The sequence below is a fragment of the Astatotilapia calliptera genome, chromosome 13 (genome assembly GCF_900246225.1).
Source record: "Astatotilapia calliptera chromosome 13, fAstCal1.2, whole genome shotgun sequence".
NCBI classification, from domain to species: domain Eukaryota; kingdom Metazoa; phylum Chordata; class Actinopteri; order Cichliformes; family Cichlidae; genus Astatotilapia; species Astatotilapia calliptera.
This window is the reverse complement of record NC_039314.1, coordinates 27,967,325-27,989,105: the sequence shown is the minus strand read 5'-3', so window position 1 is coordinate 27,989,105 and position 21,781 is coordinate 27,967,325. Positions and strand designations below refer to the sequence as shown.

General features: G+C 41.8%; 2 protein-coding genes across 5 annotated transcripts in view; both read right to left on the bottom strand.

Moving 5' to 3' along the window:
- Positions 1-442: 442 nt before the first annotated feature.
- On the bottom strand, positions 443-9,293 carry LOC113035491 (neurofilament heavy polypeptide-like). The gene is made up of 8 exons (XM_026191099.1): positions 8,805-9,293; positions 6,736-6,835; positions 5,912-6,010; positions 4,491-5,315; positions 2,247-2,384; positions 2,018-2,078; positions 1,532-1,656; positions 443-697 (listed from the first exon to the last, which is right to left on the bottom strand). Exons 1-8 carry the CDS (start codon positions 8,847-8,849, stop codon positions 669-671), a joined length of 1,422 nt encoding a protein of 473 aa, XP_026046884.1. The 5' UTR covers positions 8,850-9,293; the 3' UTR covers positions 443-668.
- A 618-nt stretch (positions 9,294-9,911) lies between these two features.
- Positions 9,912-21,781, bottom strand: part of itsn1 (intersectin 1 (SH3 domain protein)) — a 49,585-nt gene continuing 37,715 nt past the window's right edge. For all 4 annotated transcript variants that reach the window (XM_026189070.1, XM_026189071.1, XM_026189072.1 and 1 more), the window contains 15 exons: positions 18,144-18,265; positions 16,962-17,068; positions 16,671-16,772; positions 16,492-16,573; positions 16,076-16,174; positions 15,898-15,981; positions 15,159-15,242; positions 14,749-14,880; positions 14,529-14,609; positions 14,296-14,417; positions 14,004-14,086; positions 13,837-13,920; positions 13,686-13,750; positions 13,359-13,467; positions 9,912-13,246 (listed from right to left, as the gene is read on the bottom strand). In XM_026189070.1, the coding sequence (XP_026044855.1) occupies positions 13,098-13,246; positions 13,359-13,467; positions 13,686-13,750; positions 13,837-13,920; positions 14,004-14,086; positions 14,296-14,417; positions 14,529-14,609; positions 14,749-14,880; positions 15,159-15,242; positions 15,898-15,981; positions 16,076-16,174; positions 16,492-16,573; positions 16,671-16,772; positions 16,962-17,068; positions 18,144-18,265 (1,505 nt within the window). In that variant the 3' untranslated portion in view covers positions 9,912-13,097. The remainder of the gene's footprint in view (positions 13,247-13,358; positions 13,468-13,685; positions 13,751-13,836; positions 13,921-14,003; positions 14,087-14,295; positions 14,418-14,528; positions 14,610-14,748; positions 14,881-15,158; positions 15,243-15,897; positions 15,982-16,075; positions 16,175-16,491; positions 16,574-16,670; positions 16,773-16,961; positions 17,069-18,143; positions 18,266-21,781) is intronic.

Genomic DNA, 21,781 nt, shown 5'->3' with positions numbered 1-21,781 from the left:
AGGATTTGGATTTTTTTTAGGATGTAGTTTGGTGCTGTGTTCCTTTTTTTGGCGTTTTATGACTCACACCATCTCTATGACAGAGTCGTGACTGAGGGATGGTGGGTGGGGGCTGGGGGTTTGAAGTGACAAGTGCTGCTTCTGTCACCACATGCCAAAACTGAGAGAGGCAACACAGAAAAAGATAGCTCACATATGCAGAGAATACAGAGAAATGTGAGGGTGTAAGGTGCAGAAACAGAGAGGTATATGGAAGATAAATGGAGCCAAATGAGAGCGATGTGGCTGACAGCTCCATCTGCTGTTCAATGAGGCATTGTGTGTTATACTTTAATTGCGTCTCTCTCTCTCTCTCTCTCTCTCTCACACACACACACACACACACACACACACACACACACACACACACACACACACAAATGCTGCTGAACATTTAAAAAAATGCTTTTTTTGTGTTTTAATCTAATAAATTTCAGTACTGGACATCACACAGAAAACAAACACCCACAAGTAACACGTTCCCCACATTTTAGCCAGAGAACCACACCGTTAGATTTCAATGCATATGCTTCCTCTTTTTTCTTCCTTGGAATAAAGATGAATTGAGGAGTTAATGGAGAGGGAGAGGTTGAGGAAGAGTGTAGAGAGTTGGAGGCACCATTTACAGATCATTTGGACTCCTGGTCCAATTTGGGATCTAGAGAGAAAACAGCAGAAGTGTGTTAATTTCTTTTAATTATCTTGTAACATTTTTGTCATGTTACTGCCCATCATTAGCAGTGCTACAGAACAGCAGCATCATAAGATTCCAAAGAGAATCATCTCCACAGGGAGATATTCTGAGCATTTCTATACATTTTAAACAGCTTTTTAAAAAAAGTTTTCCTCTTGTATTCCTACTATAAATCAAAGGGAGGTTTCTTCCTGTTAAAAGGGAGTTTTTACTTTCCACTGTCACCAACTTCTTGCTCATTGTAGTGTCTCCACCTTACAATAAAGAACATTTTGAGGTGACTGTTGTTGCAAATTGGCACGATGTGAATAAAACTGAACTGAAATTCTCCCCTTTTGGGTGGATGTTTCTGTTTTTCCCCATCATACTTCTAGCTGCTGCTGTGATTAGGTATCCACCAATGCGATATTTGGAATTAAGGATCTCAATCAGATTTATGTGACAACACGCTGTATTTTACAACCTGCAGCTTATCCATCTAGCAGTCTAAGTAGAGACACTCAGACCTCCCTGTACCCAGCCACCACCCGCAGATCTTCTGGGGGATATGAATGCAGTATGTCTTGGTCCTGTCCCAGGGTCTCTCCTCACTTTAATTTAAGCCAGATCCCCAAATCATGCAGTACAGCTCCAATTTTTTCCCATTCATGAATCTATTTTATGAGGGCAATTTGCCACCTGAAAAAGTTGGAACAGAGCGGCGTTATACTTTATACACAGTCCAGGTGGATTTCTCATACACTCCACAATGCCATGTCACTGAGCATTCCCCATCACTCCCTTCATCATCACTCTCACCATTGAAGGTGAACTGAGGGAAGCTGCTGAGGTCTCCTCCTCCATAGACTCTCTGGAGCTTAGCCGTCTCCTCTGACAGGTTTTTTTGGTAATCTGGCTCCGCCTCCAGGAATCCTGCATTCGACCTTAAAGAGTGAGATGACAAATCAGCTGATGTCTCTTTACACGGCTTGCTTCCAGTTAAAGAGTTTCACTCATACAGTTTGAGGAAAGGAATACTCAAAGTTAAATAAGAATACATGTAGCATGGAACAAACAGTAGGAATAAACAGTCCACATGTGGCCAATACCTGGCAGACACTTAGAGAAAATGTAATTACGGTTGATTTTCTGATAATGGGATTCAGACAGATAATTATATCTGGTAGTGTGGATAATGCTTCTGAGGAAATGTACAATAATTAATGTGTTGGTTATTCTAGCTGTAATGTAGACTCTCTAAATGTTTTTCCTATTAAATTCAACTGTAACTCTTTATCTCTCTACCTGTGCATGTTAGTGTATTCTCTGATCTTCTCCAGGAAGAGTCTCTGCACAGGATCCAAATCTGAAAAACACACATTAAAACAACATTTTCTGACTCCCAGCTGATACTGGTCATTGGAAAATACAGCATGATCAAAGTGAGACAACAAAACACAGACACCATTAGGACAGAAAATGTACTTTAATGTAGACAAACCACCTTATAGCTGTATATGTCTGTGCTCTTTACCTGTGTGTGTCCCTGTATCTTCTTTATCTCCTGTGGCTCCTTCCTCTTCTTGTACCAGCAGCTCCTCTTTCAGAGGAAGAGGAGGAGCTGGAGGATGATCTGACTCTGCAGCCACGTTATCAACAGAAGCTGTTACAACTGAAGAAACAGGACAGTGTAAAGTACGTAGGTCCAGAGCTTTAGTTGACACATTCCTTGGAATTTTATAGAAAAACTGAAAACCCTTCCTGCCTTTTATCTGCTTTTGTCAAAGTTTGAATGAAGGTCTTCATCACAGAGTTTATATTTCAGTGTTTTCAACTACGTTTAACCCCACAACATCCATCAGCCCCCATACAGGAGTATTACGAATGAATTATATGGTATTTGTATACAAACCTTAGTCATCATCATACATACAGCAGTATAAGCACTGTGCCCTTAAGCTTCATAACACTACATACAAAGCAAAAAGGGAGTTTCTTGAAATATGTGTTCCCAGTTGGAGAACATAATAGTTGAGTCGTTGTTACCACTGACATGATGCTGGTGAGAAGTCAGTCCCAACAAGTCTTCTGAAATCCAACCACATTTCAGTTGGCTTGTAAACTGAGTGTGAGGCTTCACTTAAATAGAAAATAATGGTGGCGATAATGTCATCTTATAAGGTGGGTTGGCATCAAGTACATTTAATTTCATTGATTTCATTATTAACCTCTAAAAAGAGCCTACTCTGTCACCAGAGGTAACCACTTTATATCACGATCCTGGGTCTCATGGCCCAGCGTTTTGGAGTTTTAGTTTATGTTCATATTTAAGCCCTTTAGGTTTTCTAAGTTTTTATCATGCCTAGGTTGTTATAGTTCTTTGTTATTAGATTCCCCTTGTGTCCTCCAACCCCTGTTAAGTCTCCCTTGCCCTTCATGTGTTTCATGTCTGTGTCTTACATTGTCTAGTTCAGGTTGTCATGTCTGCGTCTTATGTTTCCTGTTTTATTTTGAAGAGGTCTTGTGTTTCTATGTTCACTGTATTTAGTTTTACTCTTTCCCTGTGAGTTCATTATGTTCATGTGGGTTGTGCTGTTTTGATCTTTATAGTTATTATTTCCCTAGGTTTCAGTTATGGTTATCATCGGCTTAGTTCTTGTAATATGGCTTCACTGTGTTCCATGTTGTGTCTACTGTGCCTTTCTGTACCATGTTTCAGGTTCCTATGTTCTGTCTCCCCAGTTGCTGTTACGTTTACATGTTTAGAGTTCAGTCAGTGTGTTTCCTGTTTTACTTTGAAGGTCCGTGTCTCATGTCAGTGTTTCTAGTTTGGCTTCCCTTGTCTTGTCCAGCCTGATTACTCCCAGCTGTGCTCTCTTCCTGTGTCTCATTCCCTCGTTATCCCTCAGTGTATTTAAGCCCTGTGTTTCTCTTTGACAGTGTCATAGTCTCCCTCATAGCTGTGTTTCCCTGTGTGTCAGTTTATCCAGTTTAGTTTAGTTTAGTTTTTCCATGTCATTCTGCAATAAAGCAGCTTTTTGAGTTTAATTTTGTTGTCGTGAGTTTTGCGTTTGGGTCCTTCTCCTGCCTGCACACAGCCGAAACATGACACTTTATGTAATAACAACCATTTGTCCTGTTTTTCCAGCTAATAAATATTAAGCATTTAATTATTTCCTATACTGAAGACAAATGACAATTTACAGTTTAATTTTTACTTATTTTAAATGAATATGTAAGTTGAATGTTTGGAAATGTTATCTAGTGTTATTCATCTTCACACATTTGTGGTGTACCGCACGGATTAATTTTGGATCCCATTGTATTTATTTATTTATTTTCTCCACATTAGATCCATGGCTAAAGTCAAACCCAAGCTCTGAAACTTTAACCTGTAAGAAGTACTGCTGTCAGCGTTAATCTCGTTAAAATGACGTTAACGCCATAACTCCATTAACACGGCAAATCTCTCTTAGCGAGTAAATGCGGCTCGCCCCGTGCGTGGGGTTGCACGGCGCTAACGCGTTAACGAGCCTACAGCGCTAACGCGTTGATGCTGTGCAGCCCCGCGCACGGGGCGATCCGCATTTACTCGCTAACAGAGATTTGCCCCGTTAACGCGTGCTGTGTGTGTTCAAACTGGATTTCAGTTAAACTAATGTGACTCTCCTGGATCTAGCTCTTGGTAAGAAAAGCAACTAACGTACCAAATATCAGTTTGCCTTTAAGAAGCTGTTTCTTCTACCATCGCTTCACCGCTCACAGGAGTTTAACTTACCATCCGGACTGCCTGCTGTTACAGCCTCCTCAATAATCGGGCTCTCTCGTGCACCCTCTACGCTAGCAGGAACAGTAAAGAGCAGCTTCTCCATCAGTGCATCAGTCTGCACATCTTCAGGCAGAGAAACGACTTCAGGCAGAGACAGAGGGTCAGCGTGTGTAGCCTCAGTCATCTCTTTGGTAGTGGTTTCCTCCTCTACCTCCATCTTCTTCTCTACAGCAAGAACTGCAGCTTCTTTCTCCAGATAAGTCGAGGTTTCACTCAGAGATTCGCTTTCCAGAGTTCCCAAAGACACCTCAACTTCAGCCAAGGTCACAGACTCAAGAGACATGGCCTCCAAAACATTTCCTTCGGGCTCCGCTGCCCCTTTTACTTTGTTCTGATTGATCACCCCATCGTTTAGTCTCAGTTCCTGGTCAGTGTCAGACGACTGTATCGGTCCTTGCTCAGATCCAATCACAGCTTCAGGGACTGCTGATGTTTCAGCTTCCAGTGTATCCGCAGCTTCAGGGATGGAATCTAGTGTTAAATTGTCCACCTCTGTTGCACCTTCAGAAACAGAAACATCTTCTATTGGCATCTTCACTTCCAACTCTTTTGCTAGCTCCTCAGCTCCCTTCTGGAGCGAGTCACATGTTTCTTGCAGAGCGTCAGCTTCAAGACTCCCCACATCAGCCTTCACTTCTGCTAAAGTTGACTCAGGTATCATGGCTTCTGCTTTGCTGGCTTTCTCCTCTTCTTTCTCCAAAGAGTCTCTGTTAGCTGCTTCATGTGGATCCTGGGCTGAGCTGGTATTTATCATGGCGGCAGCTTTGGAAAGCTCTGCAAGAAAAAAGGTCTTTAACCAGAGTGAAACCTTCTCACCTTTCCTGGGTTTTTGTTAATTATTGTGTAGAAATAATGGATTTCTTTTAGGTGATTCAGTAGCAAGCAAGCAGGAATTTGTCACTACCTTTATCATACTCCATATACTACTCTGACAGGTTTATGCATGCAGCCAAAAATTTTATAAACATACAAGAAAGAAGAAACGTTTTTGTTTTTGCACGCAGTCATTACTGCCAAATTTAGACCCTTTACTGTTAGCGTCCGCTATGCTATATGAGCTCTCCTGCCATGATAAACAGAGCGTAACACAGATCTGAATACATCAGCTGGTTTCACTGATACCCACTTCAGCTTTTTGAATCAGATTGTACTAATCTTAAGATGATGACTGTTCCATTAGCCCTCCTAAAACTCCCAGTTCTGTTTTTAATGGATACATTTTGGTTTCCTAACCAAGCAGCAGCACAAAAAAGCTGTTTGTAGAAACATTTTACTCATATATTTACAGTGAATTAATTACACCACTATTACACCACTAAGTCGTGTCTACCAACTGTTACCCTGACTAAGCACATCCTGAATGTACTGACCTTCACCAACAGCAGGGGGCGCTGTGGCTGGCCTCCTTTCAGAGAAGAATTTGTCCAGACCTTTATCAGCTTCTTCTGCAGGCTGGGCCTTGGCTTTCTCTGTCAGCAGAGAGAAGACTGTGAGCAGTTTCTATTCCGTGGGGTAAATAATCTTCTTCATATTTTATCAAAGCAGGAGCTGAGATAACAGATACAGTTATGTTATTAGATTTTAACAAGTTTCTAGCACATAGCAGTACTTTTTGTTAGTGTTATGGACACATCAGACCACAGCACCATTTTGATTTTTAGAAGTAACCTTCGCCCACCATAAACACCTGCTTCTTATACAGACACACGTTTATGTTGTGGTTTAATTAAACCTAGTTATTTTTTGCAGATGAATACCATCAAAAGAATGTGTCCTGTCATGCATTCTTAACAGGCCACTCAGCACGCATTAGCAGAATGCAAAATCGTCTTCCCTGTCAGGGAAACTAAAACTGGAGACTGGAAGGCTGGAGTACATGAGAGCTGTTTTACTTTTGTTTAGAGGATTTTTATACTGCAGTTGCATGAAATGTGGAACTTTTGACTGGAAACAGATGTAATTGTTTTAAGCTATCGCACTCATTCCTATTCACTGAGGACTATCTTTAGTTGCAGGCAATTTCTGCACAACAGGAAGTGTAATAACCCCCAAAATCAACTCCTATACCCTTCGTCTGCTGCGACCTTTGCTGCATACCGTACTTTTCTTTGTGTGTCTCTCTCTGTGACCTTGTTTCCAGCCTCTGTCTAGACTGCCAAAAGAAGACAAAAGGAGAGGACGTGTGTTTTCTTACTGATGTGTGTTCTGCGTGGCGGGTCTCTGTCTGATGGTTTGGAGCTGAACCGAGCAGCCTGTGGCGTCCACATCACTCTACAAAACTCCCCGTGGATCCGCTGAACATGCACACATACAGAACCACACATAAATCATGAATGCTCACATTTCATTGTAAAACTGTCATTTTTTTTAATGTCATTTACTTTCAATTCAATTTTATGTATTTATAAGACCCTAAAATTAACAACGAAAATAGAGTAAACCCCAACACTCATATGACCCCCTATAAGCAGATGCTTTGGCAACAGTGGGAAGGAAAAACTGCCTTTTAGCAGGAAGAAGCCGCCAGCTGAAGGGAGGGGCATCCATCTGCTGTGAATGGTTTTCAAGACCGTGCCTAAAAAGGGCCTGTGAGGTGGGACTAGAGTATTTTATTCTTACAATGGGCGTTATGTGTTGTAATAGTACTCAGTACACGAGAGAAAATGCTTATATTGCATAAACTGAAACTTATCTCGCTCTGCTTCTGAAACAATCTTTGCCTGTTGTTCATAAATATAATATAAAAATAAGAGAAAAACACCATCACAATTTTTTTTGATATAATATTAACAGAATCTTATGGAAGCCCGTTTCCACCACAAAAACAAAGGATCCATGACTCGAAATATTTAGTTATTTTCTCGAAATAAAGTTAAATGGAAGTGTTTTCCCCCATTCATCTGATTTGGGATTAATAGGCGATTAATAGCCATAGTACCCGATATTTAGCCTCAAAATTTTGAAAAACCTTAAGCTTAAGAAGCATTTTACACAATAATAATTTAAAAAACATCTCTCAAAAAGTTTGAGAGTAGCAGTAACATCTAAAACAGCCCATCTTCATGCCCTCTTGCTACATGGGGTCACCAATTGTTTGATTTGGCAGTTTTATGTCGGGTGCCCTTCCTGACATAAGCCCAAAGAGGATTTGTGCTCTGCCTTCATCCTTTGAGATTTTTTTTTATTATTATTTTTGTTAAAGAAACCAAATAAGAGTAGGGATACAAAATTGTGCATATTCCCTTGGATTTTTTCATTTAAATGTCAGATGGTCAGGTCAGACGTATTTGGTGGACTGACTTGGAATTACGTCACACTCTCATTTCCAGGATGGCCTTGGAAAAGACAAACATAAAAAATGGAAAGGGATAAAAGAAAGAAAAAAAAAAGAACCTGAATAGTAGCACAGGTCTGAGAACATTTTACACGCCCACTGGTAAAACACTGCCCCCTGGTGGTAACAGTTTATTTTACAAACAGTAGCCAGAAGAACTTTAATTAAATTCAAATTTCCACCTTACAGTGCACATGACGAGATTTCATTGTATTTGCTACAGTAGTGGAAATAATAAGCAGTATTTTAAACAAAATCTCAAAAACATGAGTGGTAAAAAGTCTAATTGTATATACAACTAAGTGCAGATAGAAATATGTTGCAAATGTCTGCGCCTACTTTTTATTGCACATTACAAACATTTAGCAGCTTTAAAGTCTGGGTTATTTAATATGCAGATATTAAACTACTTGCATAAATGATCTCCAGCTTATGAAACAATAACCATGATCCAATTTGACTGGTTAACTTGTGTAAAATGATTAGTCTAAATACTTGCAGTTATTTAGTATAAAACCACGCTTAGACTCCGTGACTGAGCGCCACTGCCATCTTTATTAGAGCACAGCGTTACTCATGAGCCTGAAAACCAGAGCCCAGTTAATCTAAACTGGACTCATTTACAATAAAATGATTCGGTTTCATGTGGGGCCTCTCAATATCAGTCCCTAGAGCTCTCTCAGTGATGATCTGAGGATTAGGATGTTACAGAGTTTCAGGGAATACAACTAAAACTTGTTATCAGTGTGTGTGTGTGTGTGCGTGTGTGTGTGTGTGTGTGTGTGTGTGCGCGTGTGTGTGTGTGTGTGTGTGTGTGTGTGTGTGTGTGCGCATGCCAGGCTGTTAATCAGCTGTAAAGTAATGAGAAGCTGCAGACACAAACTCGTTCTATCAGCTACAGAATAAATGTAAAAATAAAGTATACCTACTCTGACACTCAGTCCTGTTGCAGCTCTGAATAGCGCAGCAGCCATGCTGGTTTAAATGAAATCTATCAGAAGTTTGGAGAAATATTCCCAGTGTGTGTTTGGGAAGTGATCCTGAGGGGTTTCCTCCCTCTCTGTGAAAGAACTGAATGTCCCGAGCCTCCCTCTCCTCCTGCGCCGCTGTTACCTGGGCCGGTTTAAATAAAGTTTTTTTCGGTGTGTTTTTGCTGACTGTCTCACGCGCTCAGCTCAGTTGTCGTTCTGCCTGTTTTTTTTCCCCCCTTTTTTTCTAACAATGATTGCATAAAGAATTTGCTTATTTCCTGGTATTTTCAAAGTAAAAGCTGAAATAGTTCAAACACATCCAAACAAATGTTGCGGTCAGACGCAGATCGGTTGATGTGCTATTAGGTGCTTATGTTTGCTCGAATTAACCCCACCACCACTTCACTGCGATCAAATAATCTAGTATGATGTGCAAAATGTATTTGAAACCACTATAATTATTACACATTATAAACAATTATCAGGTATGTTACGAAGATTATTTTGCTTTCTTTTCAAAGTCACTGCTTTCTTTCTTTTTTTTCTTTTGGTAAAAATAAATAAAAAGAACATGTTAGAAATCTGAGTGCCTTTTACAAAGCCAGATCTGCATGCAGTGCCCGAACTAGGATGTTTTGAGAAGCATCATTGCTTTTCTACATACATTTTTACTTTAAACCTGCACAGACATTAGCTTTATTGAAGAACAATAATAAATAAAAGAGGGAGCCAACATGCCAAGAGCTTTGAATATCCTTCCAGAAGCCCAGAGAAAATTCCTGAAGACTGCTTACAGAAAGCTGCCTCAGAGAGTTCAGGCTGTCGGAGAATGAAGATCGTCACACCAGATATCGACTTTCAAGCTCGTGAGAACAGTTTTTGCCTCATATACTGTCTCTGTGCATGACTGCATCCGTGCCCCATTTTCCTAGTAAAACATTGAACAAATTAATGGTGGCTCAAGAATTTTGCACAGTCCTGTACATACATCTTTTAGTTACAGTCTATGATTGGATCATACAAGTAGTTAAATCCATAATGAAAACAGCAGCACAGGCAGTGCAGTTCTTGGTCCAACTGAAGTTTATTCTGAACACCGAAAGACAACAACGTACATCATCTTCTACAGTGATAATTAACAGCAGGCTGCCTTTATCGCTCATATATTAACTCTCAGATAACAGCAGTATTATACACAACCTGGAAGGTAGACAGTAAGGTTCAAACTGGATTGGGTTAGTTTCAGTACAGTGAGGAGAGGAGGAGGCGAGAGGGGTACTGAGCAGGACAGTACAGAGGGGTGTAAGACAGCTTTATCATCATTCATCATCATCATCATCAGCTTCAGTCTGGGGAAACACAAACATTCGTTCACACCTTCCTCCATAGTCAAGCTGCTGAAGCTGGCCGAGCCTCGCCGACTTCTGATTGGACAGTGGCTGGTCACTAAGGTAACTGTTGTCTTCGTGGTAATTTAGAACATTACTGTAACTTGGCACTAAATTAAAACACCTAACTAGATTTACTAACCGGCCGAGTGGCTCGCTAACTAACTTATCTACAATCTTACTAAGCAACCTAGCTAGGCGATGTTTCCGGCCTTGTCGGCGAACGCAGCCGCCGTTTTGAATAATCAGCTTGAGGAAACTTTAGGAGGAAGATCAGAGAAGTATTCATTTCAAAGTGTGCTTGAAATTGAAACATTGGGACAGTTTTTGAAAGAAGATATAGTTTGGACAATAAATTCAGTCCACAAATTACAGCTTCACAGTTATTGCCATTACTTTAAATATAAAGTTCTTATGCTGAACAAAAATGGTAGCAGTCTGTGCAGATCACTCTTTTCTTTTTACATTCTCTCCATTTAAGAAGAAAATCCAACGACTGCATCTGAAAATCACTCCTGACTTTCTTTTATTTGCTGGGATCCACCTTTGGGCTCAAGTACAGTTTGCTTATCTTCATTAAAATGTCTTTAAAATGATAAGACTTTAATAAAAACACATCCTTTGAGTGCCTCTTTTTATTAGACTTCCTGCTCTGATTACCCAAAACAGCTGCTGGGTGAAATTCAGGAGATTCGTGTCCTGCTCTGCTCCAAAATCTGCTTTTCAAAGTGCTGGGAGTGCCGACGCACAGTACCGTTGTTTCTACTCTGAGCTTTTCATAGGGTTAAACTGTGAAAATGGTCAAAATGCTATTCCTATAAAATACATCTGTGCCCTACGGAGCCTGCTCGAGGGCCCCAGTCCAGCGGCGGGCCCTCGAAATCCCTCAGGGTTTACCCTCCCTGCATAGTGACGGCCACTGTGACAGCTCAACACAGCAGCAACATAACATCAGAGTTCAGATGTGTGACAGAAATCGTCTAAATCTGCGACCCCCCCACATATACATAAAAACAAAAAAAAACAAAAACACCCTGAACAGTTAAGACATTCTTCTTTACAGTACCTCAGTTTAAATCAGCTTTCACGCCTGTTCCCTGTCTTATTATCAGCATTATTACCACAGACGCATGTGAAGGGGACATCTTGTCTGTAATGTATTTACACCAGTCATATATCAGGGTCTCTATATCTTCAGCTTATTTTGCATCGTTAGGATTTCTCATTTAACCTGTACATATTTAGCACTTTCTGAGATAACGTGGCGAGCGTTCAGTGAGCGTCCAAACAGAGCGAAATTATAAAAAATGTCCCCTCACATGAGCCGAAGCCCAAAGAGTTGATCATAAGACTCTGAGAGACTCTGTGTAAAAATGCATGGAGACTGAACCGTGCTTTTAGTTAGCCTGTCCATCTTTACACTCGTACCGTCATTCGCATCGGCCGTCTGCCTCACACACACGCACACACTCTCACAGACACACAAACACACTCTCTCACATAAAGGTCTGGGTTTGGTTGGACAAAGAAGGAGGGCTGGGATTGTCGCTGGAGTGTTTGTGAGACTGTCTGGATGAAGCAGAGGGAGAGGAGACAGTAAAGACCTGACTGATCTTCTCCAAGACTCCAAGACTAAATACTGACGTGGACCGGTCCTGAAGGAGGGAGGGGGCACAAGCAGACTGGACTGGACTGGACCAGGTCTCGGATTTTCACTTCTCAGTGGTACCAACATGACTGAGAACCATTTGCAGACTAGAAAACCCGTCGAGATGCTTCTTTAAATGTCAGATCACAGGACAGACCTGCTGAAACGGTCCAATCTCTAACCACGGAAGCACCAGCACACCAGATTTAAGACGTGAACGTGTATGTGACATTTAAAAACTCCACACAAATTTGGATTTAGATGAATAAAATCTATAAATCTCATTTGGATGTTGAGCTCTTTATTTACCCTCTCCACTGAAATGAATAAGCCAGAAATGATAAGAATCTCATACCAACTTTTTATGATCCCAGTCCACTTCATCTCTATTTTTATATCAGTGTGTCACATATTTGGTGTGATTGCTGCAAAGCAAAAATCCCAGCATACTGTATATTATTATTAGTGGCTAAAAATGCATTAGTATTTGTATTATTCACATATATTAATGCAATCTCAGTCAGATGAATGGGCGTAATGTTCATCTCGACTGAGGGAGGAAGTTCTTCTAAAAACCCTCTCTGTAATCTAACACCAAGCCCACTAGAGCTGATCCAGACTATAAGCAGAACATGGGATCATGTGTCTGCTCTATCTTTTGACTATGGAGGCCTCAGACTCACAGGAGCTCCGCCTGCTGCACAGAATCGAATGGAAATCTGATCAAGATGTTCTGACAGAAACAGAAACGCTGTGGAGAGTCTTCTTGCCGCACCCACGGTGTGTAAGCAGGTCGATAGGAGGCACAGACTGGAGGCGGTGATGTGTTTTCCAAGAGGCGTGCTCAGGATTGCCATGGTGACCCTAACTGCTGCTTATCTTTAATGTTTAGGAGCTGAAATGGAGTTACACACATTTTCAGCCACTTTGGCTTTTGTGTGTATGTGAAGGTCCTTTCTCCAGCTGGTAATTCATGAAGTTATTCCTTTTTGTTTTAAACTTGAAGATGTTTAGTAATGGCATCATTGTACCCTTAGCTAACTGATCCTTTCTCTCTGGATATAAAAAGCTCAGATGTACACGCGGAGAAATAAAGATTTGAGACCAGTCCAGTTGTCCAGTCCAGTCTAATCCATCTAAGCTGTCCAGTCCAAACCATCATCTCCTACAGGTCCTTTTTGGGCCAGTCCAGTCCGCCGTGGCCCCGTCCAGGTTTCACGGTTCTTCAAACAGCTGAAGGTCGAGCCTAACGACGATCTCTCCCGTAGGAACCTCGTGGAGCAGCAGCCTCTTTGTGATTGGTCCTTTAGAGCCCTGGTCCTTCTTTATTTCCGCTAACCGGATTTCTGTCCTGCCCAAGAAGTCTGGAGGCAAAGAGGATGATAAACAGACAGAAAACAAAACCACTCATACTTCCTGAAAAGGACAGGGAACGTGAAATGAAGGGATTTAAATCAGCGTGCGACTATCACTGACCATCAGGCGAGAACTGGTCTCGTTCAAACACAGTGATACAGAGGACGTCCTGTTCCAGGTCCTTAATAAAAAACTGACAGTTGGAATTCCACTTTGGATTCAAAGTGTCCTGAAAAAGAGAGAAAACAGCAAAACGATGGTGTGAAATATAAATTATAGCAGACATATTTGTGTCCCTGCAGCAGTGAACCAGCACTGCAGTGGTGTACTGTAGCTGTGACTGAGCTGTCAATCGTTATGAATTAATACATTTTATTATGAAAAAGTCAATGAATCTGAAATATGGAATAATAATGAACGCCTGCCTGTAGACCTGTAATGTTTTACCTGTAATGTTTTTGTGATATGGCACTGGGAGCCCATGGTCACCTCGCAGTACGGGTTGCTTTTTCCTGGAAGAACAGAACTTATGTATAACCAATAACTGAAATCAACGTTTTTCCTTTTCCAAATTTAGTTAAAAGGAGTTCACACGTACCGTGGGAGCGACAGGGTTTGAGCTCAATTCCCTCCACAATGTTGACCATCAGTCTCCCGATACCTGTAGCCCTCTGGGAACGTACTGAGGCACAGAGACATGGAGGAGTCAGAGGACATTTCTGATCATGGTCAATCTGAGGATGTTTATTTCAGTGGGACAGGTACCTAGATACGCTTTCTCCCGCTTCTTCTTCTCCGTCTCTATGAACAGCTCTGAAGCTGCCTTGATTTTCTGAACCCACGCCGTCCTGAATAAACACACACACACACACATTTAGAGACTAGCAATGATACACACAGCTGAAGACACTGCTAACTTGTGAGGCAGTCATGTTATTACTCACAGACCTAAACTTAAAGCGAATCCACTAATCCTAGATTAAGAGTGACTTTCAGGTTTGAGAGTATGACTGCAGGCATTTCCTGTTCGCTCAGTCTGGACCGTGAAGCGTCTCACCTTTCGTTGATGCTCTCGGCTCGCAGCGTGTAAACTCGGTCTATGTGGGAGATGTGGAACAGAGGCTCGTCTCCCGACGGGTCTGTCGGCAGCTTCACCAACACCTCATTTAGGAAGATTGGCTGAGAGTGAACACAAACCTTAGTTAGGACATGTTTATCCAGCTCACACTACATAACCCAGGGCAGGTTTAACAGCGAGTCTCTCTGGAGAAAGAGATTGTGTAGTCTCACCGTCTTGTACATGCGGTACTGCAGGTGCGTCTTTGCAGAGAAGACTTTGTCCGAGCCTGACGAGCCCAGAGGTTTGGTCACCTGTGAGGGTCATTTTTTAAATTGAGTAGAAAGATGCTACGTCAGTACCAGCCCAGCCACATTCAGACATGTACAACATAAAAGATGGATTTAAGGCAAGAAACTAAACATGTAAACTGTACAGAGGTGCAGGACTCACCTGTGTGAGCAGCAGGAAGTCGTTGAACAGGAAGCCGTAGAGCTCTTTGCTGCTTTTGGCTTTGAACAGCTTCCCGCTGTGGAGGAACTTCCTGGGACCCAGACAGTTGGTGACTGAGTTAAACACCAGTTGCTGAGGGATACACAGGCAGATATTACTGCTATTATTTCCTAATTAACCCACTTTCAAGTAAAGATTCAACACTTAAACTGTGGGCCTTCTGACGGGCTTGGAAAGACGCAGGATGTTTATCATCCTTCAGAGGACTGAGCTATGATTTCAGAGTTAATAGAAAGCATTTTATGAATATAAAAGTTAAACAGGAGTTTATCAAACTGTCGTCTGCTGATCGAATACAAATAAATTTACGTTGCCTTGTTTTCAGAGGGCATCAGGAGGATAAGATGTACCTCTGACAGGCCCTCACACTGAACGTGAGCCTGAATCCACTCCAAGCGATCCGAGTTCTCCTTCTCCCTGACGCCCTCGTTCACCTGAAAAACCCACAAAAACACATCGAGTGAAGTCCCATCCAGCTCCAGGATCAGAGCCAAAGTTTACCTGAGCCGGAGGAAGACAATCTGAGTCTCTCACACCATACTTAATGCTAATTCAGGAATAAACAACATTTGAAACCAGGGTAAGACGTTATTTTTGACCTTGTTGGGAAAACCTGTGGACCTCTCTAGGATCTGTTTCTTTTTCCATCCAGTCTTTGACTTCAGCAAAGCTATAAAAAATGGTTTCAAACCCAGAGAGACGGGTTTAAGCCAAACATGAAACATTTTCATTTAATGCGTGCGTCTCCTGCACTTACGAAGTTATAAAGGCTGAAAAAACCCCCACACAATTTCAACCTGCCCCGTGCACTTTGAGAGCCTGAAACTCTGATAGTAGTTAAAGTAGGAATATAAGATTTTGCAGTGTGAGAGTTTCTGGTCGATGTTTCATCAAATGAACCTTTGGATCAATTATTCTAATCTGTGGGATTTCACCAGTGGATGTCAGGATGATACTCATGGATATGCATGCAGGCATCTGCTTTATGTTACCTACTGAACTATAACGCAGGTGTGAAGCTTTATTTCTAGACTAACACATTTGAGGCTTTCACTGCAGTGTGGACATCGTCCCGTGTTGGGTTCTCACCTGCGAGCACAGCTCCTCTGCTTTCTCCAGAGCTGCTTTCAGGTGGCTGTGATCTGGATGAGACTCTGGAGTATTTTCTAAAATCTAAAAACAAAAAACAGATCAACTAGAAAGCAAAACACTGAGAAAACAGACTGAATATGAGGGAGTGTGATGTGTGTGTGGATACTGTGCGTACGTTTTTGATAATGAGAGGGTAGCGCGTGACTCTCTGCATAGGTTTGAGCAGGAAGCTGGACAGAGGCATTCCCTTACACCGGGGATCCATGGCTAACCTCTGACACACAGAGAGTGAGGGAGTTGGAGAAAATCAGATCTTTATTCTGCAATTATTCATCCACACTTTCCCACATTTATAGTGTCCATTAAAATTACCCGCACAACAATCGGACGAAAAAAGAAAACAGGAAGACCAAAGGTATGTTTGAGTTGCCAGTTTTCTTAGTAAGGTTTCAAACTGAGGGAAGCGTCTGTGTGAACCATGACAGGACCGTGCATGAGTAAATAAAACCCCACTATAAAAAGCATCCAGGTGATTTTCCTTTGGGACGAGGGGCTAAAACCTTGCCCACAGTTCACTCTACAGCGCTGTACCTTGAGGAAGTCTTTGATCTCGGGGTTGTCGTCGGTTTTCTGTTGGATGAGCGTGGCTCCGTTCAGCTGACACGAACAAAACCTGAACACGAGAACACGTTAAGAGTCATACAAGACACGAAACTGAGGGGATGATCCCCCTGCAGGCCGACTCAGGACTGAGAGATGGCAGACAGCACCTGATGTACGGCTGCATGTGAGGAAGCTGGTTGGTCAGGATGTCACCAATCATCTTCACAGGCATCCGATCGCCCGACATCTTCTTCCTCACTCTCAGAGCCCTGCAGAGGAAAAGTTTCACCGTCACAGATACAAACACACTGCAGCGACTGTCTGACAGGAGGAAATAGAACAAGGTGAGCTTTGCAAGTCAAACGTGCACCAGATGCAAATGTCTCTGTGTCGAGTAAGTGCATGCGCAGTGTCTGTGTGTGTGTGTGTGTGTCTGTTTCACAGCTTGGTGTGTTTACTTCAGCAGTTTGATGTTGCACATGATGAGCTCCTTCCAGTTCACGAAGATCATGGCGACCTCCTTCTCTGTCAGCAGCTCGCACTCCAGCAGAGGTTTGTGGAAAATCTGCGCGCAGACACACACACACACACACACACACACACACACACACACACACACACACACACACACACACACACACACACACACACACACACACACACACACACACACACACACACACGCGATTGTGTGATTTTACCAAGGGAATCGATCATTTCCTGCTTGTACTCGTCCTCGAATATTCAGATCAAATAAAATATTAAAGACAAAAAATTTTCAGAGAGTGATGAAACTCACTGAACAGAGAAACTGTAATGTGCACAGAATAACTCAGATAAACTCTCAAACTTTTTATGATCTGTTTGATAAATGATCTTTCTCATTAAATGAGGAAAACATTGTGCTAAAACTCAAAGGAGTTTTTTATAAACCCATGCCTTTAATTTGGGTTTATGTCTTCATCTTTGGCTCGGACGATCAGGACGATTCTTTTTTTATTTTTATTACTGGTGCTGTCTACTTCCTGTTAAAAGAGTTTGTATTTGGCTCATGGGCAAAAAACGAGTGATCGATGAAAGATAAAAAGCCAAAACAATAAAATAAAACGAGACTTTCTGGAGAAATCACAGCGAGTTGTTGTTACTGCTGGATGTTAAAGCTAAAAACCTTTTTAGTATTTTATCTCTCTTTAAACCCACAGTCTGAGTGTTCTGCGTTTGCCTTTCTGTCACTTTAACTTTGTTTTTAGAGGTGTTCAAATAAAGCTTTTGATTAAATTTGTAACAAGCCTAACGCTTCAATGTGTTCTCCTCCATTTAATTCAGGATTTATTGTTGTTAATTTACTTTTATTGACTTTTTTGTTGTTGTTTGTCAACAATTGCACATATGCCTGAAATAAAAGTCATTGTTATTACTGAGAAAAGCCAGAGAATTATATCCTGAGCACATGCTGTGTTACATAAAATCACTCCTTGTGCAGGCCTCCTAATGTTCCAGCTGTGTGCCACGTCTCTCTGATATGTGCATCCTTCCGCCCATGCTCCTCTCATGTCCAGATACACTTTACAAACTGAGACATGCTTGGAAATTGATACCCAGATAAAGTCAGGAGGATGGAGGAGACCCCGTGTGTTTACCTCCGTGACGAGCTGCAGGTCGTTGACGTAGTTCTCCTCGGTGACGATCAGCTCGTGGATGTACCCCTGCCTCTTCCTCTCCATGGGGCTCAGCATGTCCAGCAGATGCAGGTCAGCGCACCCTGAAAACGCAGCATCACACACGCACAGACACACACACACACACCAGCAGTCAGTCAAACATCCTCAAATGTGGAAGGAGCAAACATAGAAAACCTGTCGAGCTGCAACAGCACATACATACCTGAGATCAACTCAAAGGCATTTGCAGTAACAGACCTGAGGGAGTCAGTGTGTGTAACCATGGGCTGCTTTTTGAGACCATTTATATCAAATTATGGTAATTTGACAGCACTCATTTCTAATCTTAGAGTTTTGATATAGTTTTCACAACGTTAAACGACAGTGTTGTTGTTGGGTTTTTTTTAAACTATGTAGTCCAAATTTGTGCTTTTGCCACTGTTGGCCACTAGAGGGCAAACAAAGTACACAAGAAGCCAGGAGACAGCCTTATAACTCTGATTAGCTGCAGAGTTGGTGGCACGAGAAGCTCAAACTGTTGGTTTTAAGACAGAGGATGAAGGGACAGCAGAGAGGATTTATTTTGAAAATCTCAAACTTTAAGGGTTAAAAGTTAAAAATTGATGGTGGGTGTAGCTCGGGAGGCAGAACAGTTCATCTGCTAATCAGATCGATCCCTAGCTGCTCCAGCCAGCATGCCAAAGTGTCCTTGGGGCAAGATACTGAACCCCAAGTTACTCTCCGATGGACCCATCAGAGTGTGAATATTTGTGAATGCTAGACAGAAAGCTTGTATGGATGGGTAAGCGAGGCACTTTTGAGTGCTTGAGTAGAAAAGCGCTCAATGAGTCCGTTACATTTATTGTTTCCAGGCACGCTGTTAACTTTAAATATGTTCAGCTTTAAAGGATCAGGTCTGATAATCTAAGCCAGGGGTGTCCAACTCCAGGGCTCAAGGGCCGGTGGCCTGCAGGTTTTAGATCTCACCCTGGGTCAGCCATGATGAGTTCATTACCAGGCCTCTGGAGAACTTAGTCATTTAAATCAGATGTATGAAGGACACATCTAAAACCTGCAGGACACCGGCCCTTGAGCCCTGGAGTTGGACACCCCTTAATCTAAGCTCTACTCGTGAATGTGTGTGATGTCATAAAGAGGGGATACACCATTGTGGTCATCTTGGGGACATGGCTGGAGTTTGAGCACAGAAGCCCCGCCAACCTGCTTTTCAAACCATATTTGCGAGGGGCAGCCAATCAGAGGAAATGAGTTAAAATTCAGCTTTTGTTGTTTTGGTTAATGCACGGTGAAAATTGTGGATTTGGAGGTTCTGGAGTGAGCAATAGCAGAAAATGGATGAATTATGGGCTCCACCAAAGCCCAGTGGAAGACAAATTAGCATTAGCATTATTCCAGAGTGTAAATCATGGGGTTGGAAACCTTTAAGATACAGGAACAACAAAGCCAAGGGAATGAAATGAAATATTTGTATTATTAAAAGACAGGTGTTACTCGCTGTGTGTGTGTTTGTGTGTGTGAGAAAGAATGAGTAACAAGGCCAGTCGCTGCAGTCTGTCTCAGAGCGTTTAATCATCAGGAGCAGTCAGATTCACCACCAAAATAAAATCCTGGCTATTTCTCTTTATCAGCTCTGTGCTAGCATTCTGTACATTTCATTCACCAGCATCACCTTCTTCTTCTCCTTTTTTAATACTTTATGAATCTGTTTGATCATTCGCGCTTTATTTTCACTCACTCATTAACACCGACACAGAGTGCAGTCTGGTTACATTTGGCTTGGCTGTTAATTCACTCATTCATTTATTCACTCATTCATCAGATTACTATTTATATTTATACGAAGCATCACCATTACCATTCATCAGATTATGTAAAGAGCATACACAGATTTATCTCTTTGAACACGCCGGACCAGATCAGAGCCAGGCTTCAGCGTCTTTGAGCTGCAGCGCAAACTAACCCGCAGCGCTGCAAAGTGATGAGGACAGAATGACAACGGGCAGACGTGGAGCGCGGCTCTGGTCCGGACGGGTCTCTGATCTCATGTAAAACTCTGACTGAAAGAAGTCTCGACCATCGGTTACCAAACTTCCCCTCGGACCCCGAAAACAAGCAGCTGTTATTAAAAAAACAGAAAAGAAAAAAAAAAAAAAGCTCCCAAAAGAAACCAGATTTGTTAAAACATCAACGGTCTGGACTCATGAACCAATCAGAGAGCTTTAGCTCCAACACTGACACACTGAGGAGCCAATGGGATCCAAGCAGGGTAATTATAACAATAACAATAATTATAATGACTGTATTGCTCATTGTATAAAAAGTTGCGTAGTTTAACAATCATTTCTTTCATTATTTCTTTCTGAGGGTAAACATTAAAATCCCAATACTGTCATCAACAAACTGAAATAAAAATCTAATATGGCAACCCCTATTCTCTTAATACTAGTCTGTTGCTATGCCAACAAACAGAGGGGAAGGCGGGGCGAGGCCGGAGGTCTCTGCGTTCGTTTCTGTAATGTCCTCTGACGATGCTAACTTGGTAAAATGACACGAGGAGAACGATGCTTTCAGGAGGTAATTATTGAGATAACGACGTTTTAGCGGAACAACCGTGGCTCGTGTGTGATGCCCAGGAAAAAACACGGCGGGCTGTGGGAAATAAAGCCACAGGAAGGCAGCTTCGTCTGCTCCTGTGCATCGGAGCAGACGATTTGCTTTTTAATGCTCGGTGAAAATGTCGCAAGTCTGCGGAGCCCCTGAAGCCACTGAAGAGACAAAATCTTGTCCGCACAAGTTTTCACGTGTGTGATTTCAATGTGATCAAACCAAAACCTGATTATCAGAGTTGTGTGAGTGAAGCTGCACACTCGAGACACGCAAGTGAATTTATAGCAAACAATCCACACGCGATAAATAACTCATAAGGAAAAGATTTCAATGAATTCATCACGCAACATTTGAATAATGCGTTCATACAGTAAGGATAAAATGTGTGCACAAAAATTGCACCACAATTAAATGAGTTGTGTGGAGAAAGTTTAAATTGCGCGCACAAGATTCTCCCATACAGATGACATTTATTGTTGTTGGTATATTTCAATAAAAACAGTTTGCTGAGGTTACTCCTTGTAGGCTTTCAAACAGTTAAGAGCTGAAGTGCAAAGTAACTCATTGTGAAAGATAAATATTGTGTTCACAAAAGATTCAAATATCCCACAAGCACGAGGTAAAGTATTTAAACGCTGTGAGACTCCAGGAGCTCCGTACACTTCACTTTCCCTTCCTTAACTCTGATTTATTTTTGTAATGATGGTGCAGTCGGGAAAACGGGAAGCAAAACTTTAAAATCAGCTGTTTTTCACATAAAGTATGGTTGACATTAAGCTAACAGACTTTGGTGCAATGCAGTGGGACAAATATGCTTCTATAAATTTAAAATAATGCTAATTTGTGACATTAAACGTCAGCTAAACGACTGTTGGAGGAATATTTGTAGTTTTCTGACTGAGAAAATGAGATGATATCTGTAAATATGAGGCCACTCGAAACGATCACACCAGATTTTGGAGGTTTAATCTGGAGTTTCACTCACGAGG

Bases quoted from the DNA above. Each gene is read 5' to 3' on its own strand.
- LOC113035491 (XM_026191099.1), bottom strand. From the start codon at position 8,849: ATGGCTGCTGCGCTATTCAGAGCTGCAACAGGACTGAGTGTCAGA. The intron at 2,385-4,490 runs GTAAGTTAAACT...CTGTTTCTTCAG, and splicing joins AACAGCAGGCAGTCCGGATG to TTGTAACAGCTTCTGTTGAT. The intron at 1,657-2,017 runs GTAGAGAGATAA...TCACTCTTTAAG, and splicing joins GAATACACTAACATGCACAG to GTCGAATGCAGGATTCCTGG.